At 39.4% G+C, this 12,703-nt stretch overlaps 1 protein-coding gene across 9 annotated transcripts in view; it reads left to right on the top strand.

The window, feature by feature from the left end:
• The first annotated feature begins 819 nt into the window (after positions 1 to 819).
• Positions 820 to 12,703, top strand: part of LOC138181438 (glutamate receptor ionotropic, kainate 2) — a 114,014-nt gene continuing 102,130 nt past the window's right edge. For all 9 annotated transcript variants that reach the window (XM_069116213.1, XM_069116220.1, XM_069116216.1 and 6 more), the window contains exons 1-2: positions 820 to 1,090; positions 7,858 to 8,053. In XM_069116213.1, the coding sequence (XP_068972314.1) occupies positions 7,969 to 8,053 (85 nt within the window). In that variant the 5' untranslated portion in view covers positions 820 to 1,090; positions 7,858 to 7,968. The remainder of the gene's footprint in view (positions 1,091 to 7,857; positions 8,054 to 12,703) is intronic.

The raw sequence follows: 12,703 nt of genomic DNA, 5'->3' as shown, positions 1-12,703 counted from the left end.
AGAAACAGACAAAAAAAAAATCAGCTATTGTAGTAGAGTATTCTAGTATTGTAGTATTGTATAGAGTATTGTAGTAGAGTAGCAATTGTTTCATAAGCATTAATTGTTTGTCGCATATTTCAACAAACAAAGCTACAAAATATTATAAAATAAAATAGCAGTATGATAGAAAAAAATGTTCAAGGAAGGAATGTATGGAGGATCTGCTCGTGGTGTTTTCAGATCCCGTAATAAGTAGCTTAAGGATCTAAAATGAGAAAGTAATGGACAGCTCCCAGAGGAAGCGTTAGCTTTGTTAAAAACTGTAGATATAAGTAAATATACATGCGAGTAGCTGTCTTAGTGATATTAATAACGATAACATTTTTCGATAAATATTATTCATTTTCTGTATTTATCTTTATATTCATATATATTATCAGTTTTTTACTTATATAACTTTATATAACTTATATTACTTATATATCAGTTTTTGTTTTAAATATTTCGAATTTGTACAGTTTATACTTTCAAAAATGTAAAAAATCTAATTTATCTTTAATAATCTATACAATTGTAAATTGAAACATAGTTTTTCGTGGTTAGGCGACTGTTTCAAAACACAATAGTTAAAAAGCGTCATAATGCTTTGAATTTCACCAATTTTAATTAAAAGTCCATTAAAAGAAGACAGAAAATGTTGCGTCTGACTAGTACCTTAGCGGTATCCTTATAGGACAGACGGAGCACGTGGGAAGGCGCATGTGTAACAGAGCCAGGAGCACGTGGCTGGCTCGTAACGCGGATCGGTTGATTTCGGATAGTTTCGTGAGTCGACGGCCGAAGGACCAGTGGCAGTCGCGCGCCGGCCGCTGCCTCGATAGGGTGTTTGTGTTTACGTCGTCGCGATGAAAATTCGACCGCCATAGAGGTTATGTTTACGCGTGCCGCGGGAACGAAACCGACCACGCATGCCCTTCTGCGTCCACCTTTTCGAAAATCCTCCACCGATCGTCACGTGTCCATCGGTAAATCCATCGATTTCCCACAACACCGCGTCCCTCGGCCTACGCAGCAGCTTGGCAACACTTGACACACGCAATAAAGCTTCGTGAGTACATTTAACCTGTTCCCTACTACGTTTTAGATCGTTTAAAACTGTGTAACTATTTGAATAAACGCAAACTTGTGAAAACTAAAAAACACATAGTGTCAGTGTCGATCTTGAGTGACCGTTAGAAACCGAAATTAAATATGGCGACAGAATCGACCAATTAAATATAACAGTCGAATATACGAATTATTAAGCGGTATTGCTATTCGCGGTATTAAATATCCGGGTCAGAATATCTTCGAACATCCAATAGAATGCCCCGATTCGAGTTCTTAAATAAGACGAAGCCAATAATATCTAACCTGTTTCTCACACTTAAATTCGTTCCGATCTCCATGCTTCTTTTAGTAGTAACCTGCATATATGAGTGTTAGATATTCTTATTTCCAACATCGGAATATTCGTGTAATTTATATTTAACACTCTTCGACCTGAAAATTGAAATTCAGAACTGAATTTTTCTTCCAAACACGTGTGATTCAATATTACATGGTAAGAGGTTAAAGTATATATACTTTAATAATCATCGAAATGCGAATCGCTCGAAATGTACGAACGAGACACAGAGCGTAACACGCAGAATCTCGTAACATATCTGGCCCAATTTCTTGGTAAAACGAACGTGTCCACACTTGATTTGTTCGTCGGTAAATATCGGAGAATCGTGGCTCACATGACGTGAACTATCCTGACACCGTATTTTTTCACGCTGTCTGTATTCGTCCGCGATATTTTTTCCACGTGACTTGCCGCGCGTTCGGCAAAACAAGGTTTATTTTGACGCGTGATAGGTTGGTCGGTTATCCCAGCCAGTCCTGTGCCAACTGACATCGGTCGTGGTTGAAGTTCGGAGTGAATACACGTCGGAACAATGGCACGAGCTTTAATGTCCTTCGACCGCTTATACCCGGCGAGAGGGTCGCGACGAAGGGTATGGGCCGAGGTAAATTACGGTAGCAGGACGTATTTTAGACTTGAACCACCAATAACAATTTTACAATTGACTATTCGTCGCGCTTTCCTGCACGGCAGATGCATTGACGCGTAATTCGCGAATAAATTATGCCTGGCGAACCGGTACAAATGACGCCTGCCAAGCAACCCGCACGTAGTTTACTCCATGTAATTTATTTGAAGCAGCCAGCGCTGTTGATTCATTGCTACATTTATTACGTTTGGAATTTTCGCCATTTGTATCAGGTACTCGTAGTAGCTGATTGCTTGATAATTAGTTACACGTTTCATTGAGATGCTTTTGAAAGGACAATAACAGAGCTTTTAGTTTTTTTAAATGAAGTGATTTAGAAATTTATCAAAAAGTAATTTTAGATACAAAAGATATTTCATTCGCATAGTTTTCGCTATTCGTTAGCCTGTTGATCATATTTCTTTCTGTTTTCTTTTTTTTACGTGGATCAAAACGGAAACGTACTCTACCAGCTGCCGACAGTCCGTAGAACTGCCAGTCGAATTAAATTCGATCCAGGAATCGCGCTTCCCCGTAATCAGTGCGACGTCAAATTTTTAAACGAAGGTTACAAGAAAACACGAAGGGAACGTGGCGGGTTTCTTTATTAAATTTCGCGACGCGGCGAAACGTTGCCAGCCTTTTCCTGTCCGAATTTATTAAACTATATTTTTATTCCAAGTCACGAAATCGAAGTAACGTTGAGACAGAATAATGATAAAACTAGACTCGAAATATTAGCCTCGTAATTTTCCACGAGTTCTAGATTTATGACGGCAGAGGTGCACTCCGCCGAAATAAAAAAAAATAGAGAGAGAGCGAGAGAGAGAGAGAGAGAGAGAGAGAGAGGGAGAGGACTGAAGAGAACAACAAGCAGCAAATATAAATTTTGACCGTCGAGCACAGACCGGATTTGATATTCAGTCAGGCGACGTATTTAAATATTTTACCCGCTTATTTCGTACGACTCGCTGCCTAATTCCACGAATCTTTCAATGGCACGTGACTAGATAACACGATCGATAAAAAAAGGACAATGCTCGCAATCGATGAAGCTATTGTAAGAGCTGACGTAACCATCTACTGTCGAACCTTTTGTGGAATCGCCCGCATAAGCGAAAATCAGTTCCCGTCGATCGTCATGCGAAATATTGCAAAATTCCTGGGCCTTTGATGCGTGTATATCTTGCTTCACAATTGCTTCGCGTAACGTTGCATTTTATAATGAGAATTTTTCTTTATCCATTTCCGATTGAAGATTGGCAATTTTTTCATTTAAAAGATAAACTATAATTGTATGTCTTGTAATTTCTGTATATACAGGGTGGTTGGTAACTGGTGGTACAAGCGGAAAGGGGGTGATTCTACCTCGAAAAAAGAAGTCGAAAATATAGAATAAAAAAATTTTTTTTTAATTTTTCCATCGAGACAACGATCTACAGTGAGATCCGTTATAACGAGACGTGATAAAGTGCACGCGTACCGAGCGAAAATTCAAAGTCGATTTTCTCGAAAACAAAGCCTCAAACGAAAAATTTGTATTCTATATTTTCGACTTCTTTTTTCACGTAGAATCACCCCCTTTCCGCTTGTACCACCAGTTACCAACCACCCTGTATTTTCAGATTAGTTTCAAGTTTGACCGATATAATCTCAATGGTCGTGTCTTACTACAGTGCTACTGAAATTTCTAAATATTTTATAATACACATACAACATAGATATAGATGTTTTATCTAGTAACTATCCACTTACTTGATACTTTCGTGAGACAGTGTATATTTTTTCCCCAAAGAAATAACCATGTTTCTATTCGATGAAGAGGAAAGATAGAGAACTGTCGATCCAACATTTCCTCTATCTCCTTATCCCGAGGCTTTCTAGATGATCTCGGCAAGATGCTTCGAGCAATCATAAATCACAAAAGAAAGGGTGGCTGACAAAGGTGTTGAGCAAGGGGATGAGATAGAAGGGTCCAGATAGATAAAAGAAGAAAGAAGAGAAAAGATATTCAAAGCGTGGCGTGGGATGGATCAGTCCTTCTTCTTTTCTTTCCTAAACTTTTCTTATCTTCCATATCGGTTATTTTCTTCTTCTCTTTCTCGATGCGATTAGAACGTTTTTATAGCGGATACGAATTATGGCCGGATGAAGCGACACGACGAAATTGAATCGAAGAAATATAAGATTCGGATCCCTTTTGTTTAACGGTCATATTATTTTCACCTGAAAGCGTAGTTAGCATTCGAAGAAAGGAAGACGTTATTTATCGGTAACGTGCAACTTTCTCGGCTGAATTGTTCTAATTACGGGTTGCCTAATTGCCGCTCGTTTATTTTCCAGCGAAACAATCCGGGATGTTGAAATTGCAAAGGTTCACCACGAAATTTACGCCTCTACCATTTCACTGTCTTCGTCTGGTGTTTGTTTAAATTCCCATTTCTATTAAAATATTTTACCAAAATATTCTATAGTCGGCAGTGTAAATAACCTCGGTCGAATCAACTAACGTGCTTATGTTCCTCAGTTAGCACAAATAGACGAGAGATTTAAACACCATGGAGAAGACATACAAATCACTGTATAACGTGATAATACTTGCCTCTCCGCGACTCGCGATAATTTTTCAAACAACACACGCTTCAATTCGACCACCTCATATTTTTCTTCAGAGAAAATGTTATTTCCGTTTAACATGTAAGCAGTATTATTCAGGGGAGAAAAATCGTGGGTGTAGACATCGAATTCGCGTTGTAAAAACGTAGCTCGAACGCGAAAATGGAGCGAGCCCAAAGATAGTCGCCAACGAGTCTACGAGTCTGAAACAATCTTCGAATACACCAAGTCGCGTTATCGCCGGCCGAAAGTCGTTGCATTGTTTCTTCTGAAGCGACAGTAAGAAGCCACGCAACTTCCTAGAATTCCTTCTAACCCGTGAAACAATCGTTACATTGAATTAAAGTCGAATAAAAAGTCTACCAGCCGGACCAACTATCGATAGACGCGGCCAGACAATGACGCAATTTCACGGCTTTATTTTCGAGACACCGAATAACGTTTAACGAGGTACTTTCGCATCGATTGAACCGCCGTGTAGCTGGAATCTGGAATTCGCAATTTATACGCTTGAGATTTGAAAAATAAAATGATAGAGAAAAGATATAAGGAAAAGATACCGTTTTTAATGACGTGCGCCGCTGTACGTTTGATACGGCTTATATCTATTCAGAGTCGGATAATTCTTTGTTCAGGAAGAAATTGTTACTTCTTAATAGGTAACAAGTACTTGGTGATTGTCGTAGGAGGATTTGTGACTAACACGAGGTCGAGTTTACACGGTGGCCAATGGCCGAGACACGGAGTGAAATAAATTGGACGAAATCCCTAAGACAAATTCTTTGACCCTGCTATCTACGAGTCGCACGGTAGCCAACGGACTAACCATTTATCGAGTTGCCGCGGAAATAGAGAGCGATCGTCCATTTCTTTTTTACGGCTAGATAAGTGACATTGAAATTGCAGAAAAATGTGGATAAACTTATATCGAAATATCGTTTGTCCATTATCATTCGTGGTAATATTGATGCGCTCGGTGTGTATCGCCAACTGTTGCATTTTGCTTTTATCGATTACTCGTTGTTGTCTCGTTTTGCCACGGTTCATAGAAAAATATTATTCCGCGTTGATAATGAACTAGGTGCTCTTGCATAGTTTAATTAATATTATTAGCAACGCTTTAATAATCACAAATTAGAAATCGTAAATTATTCTTACTAACTTTTCTTGTATAATAGCGATATCTTTGACGATACAACAAACGAAGTTTGTTTACGTTCAGTAATATTCCTGGATTGATAAAAATAATGAAACAAGTCGGCGCAAAAACATTTCTAACAATAATTTTTGGAGGAAATTTAAATTTCAGTAACGACAAAAATGCTAAAAGAATGAAATCAATCAACGGATAATACAAAAACGAGTGAATAGAAACGATTGAAAAAAGAGCTACTGATTACCATCGAACCAGTTCAAATATCGCGTTAACCAATTCTCGTGCGTTTCATTTGTGCCAGGCGTGGCGTGACCCCCCGCTGCAAATGATTTCAAAAATGCTGAAATTCGGTGAATAAATTTCAATTTTACAAGGCTGGCGTTACGCTCGAGGCCAGGAATACACGTAAGCGTGAACGAGAATGTTTGCAACAATAAATTCCGACCTGGAGGGTGCTCCGGGTGTCGTGTGCAAAATGTAAATTTTGCGACAATGCTCGTAGAATCGCCGCGCGGCTTCTCGTTCTACGATCAATGAGAAACATTGCGTCTGGTTTGAGGCACGCAATACAGGTCACTGTAGCATATTCAGAGCAAAGTGAAAATATTCCGGTATTTCATGCCGGGGCAGTCTCTTCTTTCATTCTGCATTTACGTAAATATAGCTGTAGCTGTTGAAAGAAATTTGGCACGTTTTCAGTCGCTGTGGTACCAATGTGAACTTTCTAATGTATAACTTGTAATACGAAGTTTTCAATTGGCCAAGAAATATCAACTCCCGGGTGAAAAAGTGTACGAGTTCAGTTTAGTACGTAAAAAAGTAAAAAATTTTGAAGCGCTATCTTAACCCTGAATTTAATGATCCTGTTGGGTCAATGAAACGCGTACATATTTTACTGAATGAATTCGTACTTTGAGCTAAGTACTTTAAACATCTTTATTAAATATAATTGAAACTGCTTGGAGGAATAAACGTGAATGAGCTATTTATATGGAGGAGATGAAAAACGTATTTTAAAGCGTTAATTGGACAGGATTAAAAACTGAACGAAAACGGTTTTTACTATGTCGACGAAGATTTTCCTGGTCCATGTAATTTGCTACGATCTATCCGGAATATCGAATAAACGGTTGAACTCGAATAATTCAACAATTAGTAATTCTGTTCCACCGTGCTCGCACATCTGCTCACATTAATTTACGGTAATTACCAAGTCGACTTGTAATAAAGCATAAAGCGATATGACTGCCATATTGAGCCGATGCTTACTCCGCCAATTTTGTGTCGTAGTGATTATTTACGATCGCAGGATTGGCAATTACCCTTGTTTCATAAACGCGTGAATAATTTAACGAAAGATCCGGAATCTTAAATCCTGGAGATATTCCATAGAGAGTTGCTAACATTGTACTGTACCCAGAAGAGCTTAAATGTGCACGAAAAATATCGCTTTTCTTGTAATATTATTGTATGTCAAATTACTTTGAAATATTTTCAATTTAGTAGAAAAAGGCGTATTTGTTTGAAACGATTATTGTTTCGTGGAAAAAATTAAAGGAAAATTAGCTGCACTAACGAGAGACTAAAGAGGGAAATATAGAGAGAGAATTATGAAAAGCCGAGAACTTCTTTTTTTTCTAAAATACGCGGAACATTATTAAAATATCCTTCATTAAATATCCAGAATGGTTTTAAAAATGAATTTCCTAACTTATATGCAAATTCCTCTAAAAAAATGCCTCGATAAAAAAATATATTTAAAGCCCAAGAAAGAATAAATTAATAAATTTAAAGAGCAACAGGGTATATAGAGCAAAGAAAGATTTAGTATGGACTATTCGCTGAAAGCGAGTTTAAGGGAACTCGTATTATTATCACGCGAAGTTTATACATTAGCGTCATTGCTGGGTGTACGGTGTACGCAGTACGAAGCGTTTTCTCCGGCGATTGTCGCGTTGTGGTCGCAGCAGCGAAATGCACCAGAGAACCTGCAAGCTCATCCGAGCTTTGTTAACTTGCTTTCAGGTAAATGCACAGGAGCGTCGTGTGTGCCAGCTCTCGGACGTGATTGGTGAGGTGGTGTGCGTGTAAAGGGCCAACAAGAGAGGCCGCAACGGTGAGCATTCGAGATGAGCTATGAATTTAGGCTGCCTGGTAGCCACCGTCTTCGTGCTTCAGCTGCTGTTCAACGTCACAGCGCTACCCTCAGTCGTCAAGATTGGTGAGTCAATTTGATTCATGATTTTTTATTCGTTTGGATTAACAATTTCGACAGGATAATCGCGAACATTGAATTAGTGCTAATACCATCGTTGTTTCGGAAATAAATTTAATTCATAATTCCGTTCGGTTCTTTGTATTATTTTTAATTCACTTGTGCTCTTCTATTTTCTATTTCTTTGGAAAATTTCTGAAGTTTGAGGTAAATATGAACGTACCGTCATTTCTGATTTCAATTTTACGTCAATACTTTTTCTTAACACGTTCATCGGGTATGACATACGCATACTTTTATGTACGGTACCAACTCGTATGTGGAATTAAGAGTATGAATCAAAAGTTGGGAGAATATAATATTTCATGATTATTTATTTTATATAACTACTAAATTTATAATGGAAATTCCTTGTTAGAATTTGCCACTGTAGTAATTAAGAATCGAGTCCACGTTGCTTATTATTGCTTTAAATGTAGAATTTTTTAAAAGATGTTCAGCGTTAGTAAAATCCTCAGAAATAGGTTCTCTGCTTATGAAACTCTCTATGATATAAAATTAGCTAACGAAACGTGGTCAAGCAAATAGCTATGTTATGCAACAGAGCAATCAAGGAACATGTCGACAGGGGTGAAATAAGCAAGAACGCCATCTGTAATCCCCAGAAAAGTACAGGGCAACAAAGTGGAGTGGAAAGGTCTTTACATTTTAAGCGAAGAATTAGCGAAAGGTTGTGACGGTCTCGTTTCTTCGAGTGACGTCCTTTTGCCCGCAAACTTTACTGACTTTCTTTCCCCTCCTGACAACTAACTCTGCTCGCGAAAAATTACCCGTGTTCATGCACGCTTCGTTTCTTTCATAATTTACGTCTTGCTTAAATATTCAGAATTTCGTCGAAGTTCGTTATCGAACGCATTTTCAAACGATCGAAGTTCGATGGACGGAGGAAAGGGCCGAGCTCGTTAACGCAAAACGAGACGGCGAGAAATAAAATGCGACTTGCCGAGTCGTTAGTATTCCAGCGATCTTAAAGTTGAGGATGTAACTCGATAAATTGAACTTCTTAATGCAATCCGACGAAGTTGCAACCGGGACAGCTCCTTCGTTCCACTTAGTAATATGTACGTGACCACGTTGTTCGAGCGAAATGTAGCTCGGATAGTTTCCCAGTTACTATATTTCTACCGTATACAATGGTTCGCGAAAGTATTCTTTTATGAATTGGATATTTGTTATACAAAACATTTTGAAATTTCATTAGCACTGTAATGGGATATGTCTATCGCGATTATGTTGGTCAAATTTGAATCAAATTTGCTGCATATTGCAGCTGCTGCTGCATAATGCTATAGCTGATGCGCTACTCTGGTTCAAATAAAAGTGTCTATGTATATCCCAGTAAGAGCTTTTAGATAGAAACGCCAACTTGGTCGAAGTTTACAGAATATTACAGACCATACATTCTAGATTAGGGGCATTGGAATTCGTAAAAATGGACGTCGTATTCTTAAAATTGAACGCTTCGTAAATTCGATCTATATTTCATCTATATAGTCATGATAAACTCCAGCACAATCCATTTTCGTGTAGCTAGGTATTTTTAGATGTCAACAAGCGTATATTTCTTCGGCTTATATCGTGGTAATTCAGCAGAAAATTCTACGTTCCTGGCTCGTTCTCCGGAAATTCGGGTGTCGTTTTCAAGAAATATCAAACATTCTGATTCCGTATGATACCGACGAAACATTTAGATTTCAGTAGATATCATCGATCTGCAAGTCACACGCCATGAAATGTTCGATATTTGTCTTACAGTATGATGCACCGTGTCTCGTGTCACCTATCGTGCGTCTCGCTAAATCTTGTTTCGCCTCGCGTTTCCAGTGAAATTGAATTTCCATTGCTGGATGCCCCTGGAGGCATCCAAGTTTGGTACGCAGGGGTCCTTTAGGCATCAGAAACGATCCTATACCGGGACGCACTTAGGATCGCAAAGAAAGGGGTTAAAGTCAATTAATTAGACACGATCGATACTTTTCATTGAATGGGAGCTTTCAGCGGAGCTCAGTGAAGCTCGATGAATTTTAATAAAGTTCCGTTGATTATTTTGGCTAGATTTGCGCAATTATATCGATATTTAGAAATTTTATTTCTTTTTTAAATCACTCGTGAATTTTTACTGAGGCACGCTCGTTTTTACGAACGATTGTATCAATTGTATGTTAGCTCGTAGCCTTGCCAAATTGGTCGCGCAATCTTCCTCGAGCAATTTTGCTCGATCAAGTACATCGAACAACAACAAGCACGCTCGAAATACATAGTGTTTAAAAGGATCGACATTTGCCGCAACAACGTCGAAATTCATAGGTCACCGAGAGGCTCAGTTAATGGACCGTCATAAATCATTTAATAATGAACATTATTCCGCGGTTTGTACCAGCGATGTCTACCTCATTCCGCTTTAATTAACCATCTCGTGCAAAATTAACATCCGTCTCTCTTTTCTTGTAAAAAAAAAGTAGTCGTTAGCATTCAAGGAATATTACATATTTCCTTTGCATTTGAATATCCAATTAATCCTTCTCGGACATTTTCCTGGAAGGGAATTTTTTTTCCATACTCGAAGAAAATTAATGACATTTCATCTGGTCGGATGTCGTTGACTCATTGGCGATTTTTCGCGAAATGATTTATGACGAAACGATTTATGCTGCTAACTAGCAAAAATGGGCCTCAGGTTTAAACATTTTCTGGCGACGTTAGATAGGAAGAACAGCCACGGTATGGTAACTTCCAACTACTTCGAAATGACATTACCGGGCTCGGAGAAGTTTTAGCGGAGCAGCAACGTAGCTAGCAATACAGCGACGCGTAAGACCAGACGATTCCCTTTTCTTAGTCTCCTCGAGTCTCTGTCTTCTGGACGAAACTCACTGCAAATGAATAGTGAACAAGCAGTCTCTTTCTTTGTTCTCCCGTACCCTCGAAAAGATTTCGCCCTTAGAGGCTAAAAACCTCACGGAGGATTTGCTGAAAGAATAAGCGGATGGTTAAACATTCTACTTCCTTGTGTTTCTTCCCCTGATCTGTTTACTTATTATTACAAACGATGCGGTATCCTTTTTCGATGGGAAAGGAGCTGACTCTTCCAGGAAGGTGGCTTTTTACCTTGCCGTGGTAATGTAATAGCCAGAGAGAAGAATTAAATAGAACGTCTTTCATCCCATTGACTTATGTATATTAAACGAGTTGCTCCGCCTTGTTTGTCTTTTGAGTCAAGCTCTGCTTTTCTACAGACGTGGGTATTCCTCAAAAGCATCGCTCGATAATTAAATACAATTAAAAACCGGTATACAAGGCCCGCTGCCCGTTCATATTTCCTCGTTCTGTTTCCACTTTTTCAGACTCGCGTTCGTTCTCATTTGTTACATAAAAATCTCGCTTCGTATCTGTCCGCGTTAAACGAGCTACGATGTTTCCCTCTTTACGGTTTCCTCTCTCGAAACGTGCTACGAGCGTGAAGAATCGCAGAACAAGGCTGTTGGTTCGTACAGGAAGGAATACCACGGTAGTCGAGACGACAAAAGAAAGAAAAACAAGCGTTCGACGTCAAGCCGTTTTTTCACATCTGCGAGATTCTACTTTGCACATTCAACGAGATCGAGGTGAGGACATTTCGAAAGATCACATTTGTCACTCGCCGAGAGAATCACCCTGGATATCCGCCGTCTTTCCTCTCAAGATCCTTCCTTGTGCTGTTTTCATCCTGCCTTGTGACGAGTGACGAGCGAAGAGGGTGAATAAATGGACTAAGTTCGACAACAAAGGGGAAACGTGGTTAACTCCCACTTGTTCGGCTACTCGTTCCCAAATCTTCCACGTTCTACGACTTTTATTGTCCCTGCTTTTGTGTACTTTTCCACAGTGTGGCCTGGGTCGTCGAAAAAAGATTGATAGAGACAACACCTGCGCCATACACGATCCAACGAATTCTTATTTCGAAATCCTATCATGTTCGCTACAACTGTTTCCTCTCATTTAACTTGTTCACGCATCACAAAATTTCGTACCATTTATTATAGTTTCCACCTTTCTTGCTCTTAAAATGCTACGAACCACGGACGATTATTCGACATCAAAATTTCCAGAGCACAGACCAAACGTATCCCCTATCCAGCAAGAACCATTAAACAAAAAAGCGGTGGCCGATTTCGAGAACGAACGCCATAGTCTCGTATATATTCGCGAGGTGAAACAATCGTCTCTGTTTCTCGACTTTCTTTCCGCATTTGAGAGCGTAGTATGGGTTGGCCGCAATATTAGAGGGCGCAAGAAAGCGACAGGAATTGCAAAGAGGACAACGTTGGAGCGGTATGTAAATGCCGGAACAGCAGCTTCTCCATTTTCCCGTCGACTTCCTGCCTCGCGTTGAGATCCTCTTGATGGGCTTTCGTTGTCCCCTTGTGTCCCTAACAACGTAGATCCCAGGATAATATAATGGGGTGGCAGAATGGAAAAGAACGAAAGCACGCAAAGAGTGGAGTAAAGAGAAAGACGGGCTTTGGGAATCAAGACTGGGAGGAACCGGAAGAGGAAGGCAACACGGAGGGTAGTTACGACTACGTGGCGCCCGAAACATCAGCGCACCACAATCTC

The sequence above is a fragment of the Bombus flavifrons genome, chromosome 7, assembly GCF_040668555.2.
Source record: "Bombus flavifrons isolate JBK064 chromosome 7, iyBomFlav1_principal, whole genome shotgun sequence".
Lineage (NCBI taxonomy): Eukaryota > Metazoa > Arthropoda > Insecta > Hymenoptera > Apidae > Bombus > Bombus flavifrons.
Note: the sequence above shows the minus strand (reverse complement) of the source record. Positions and strands in the feature narration are given on the sequence as shown.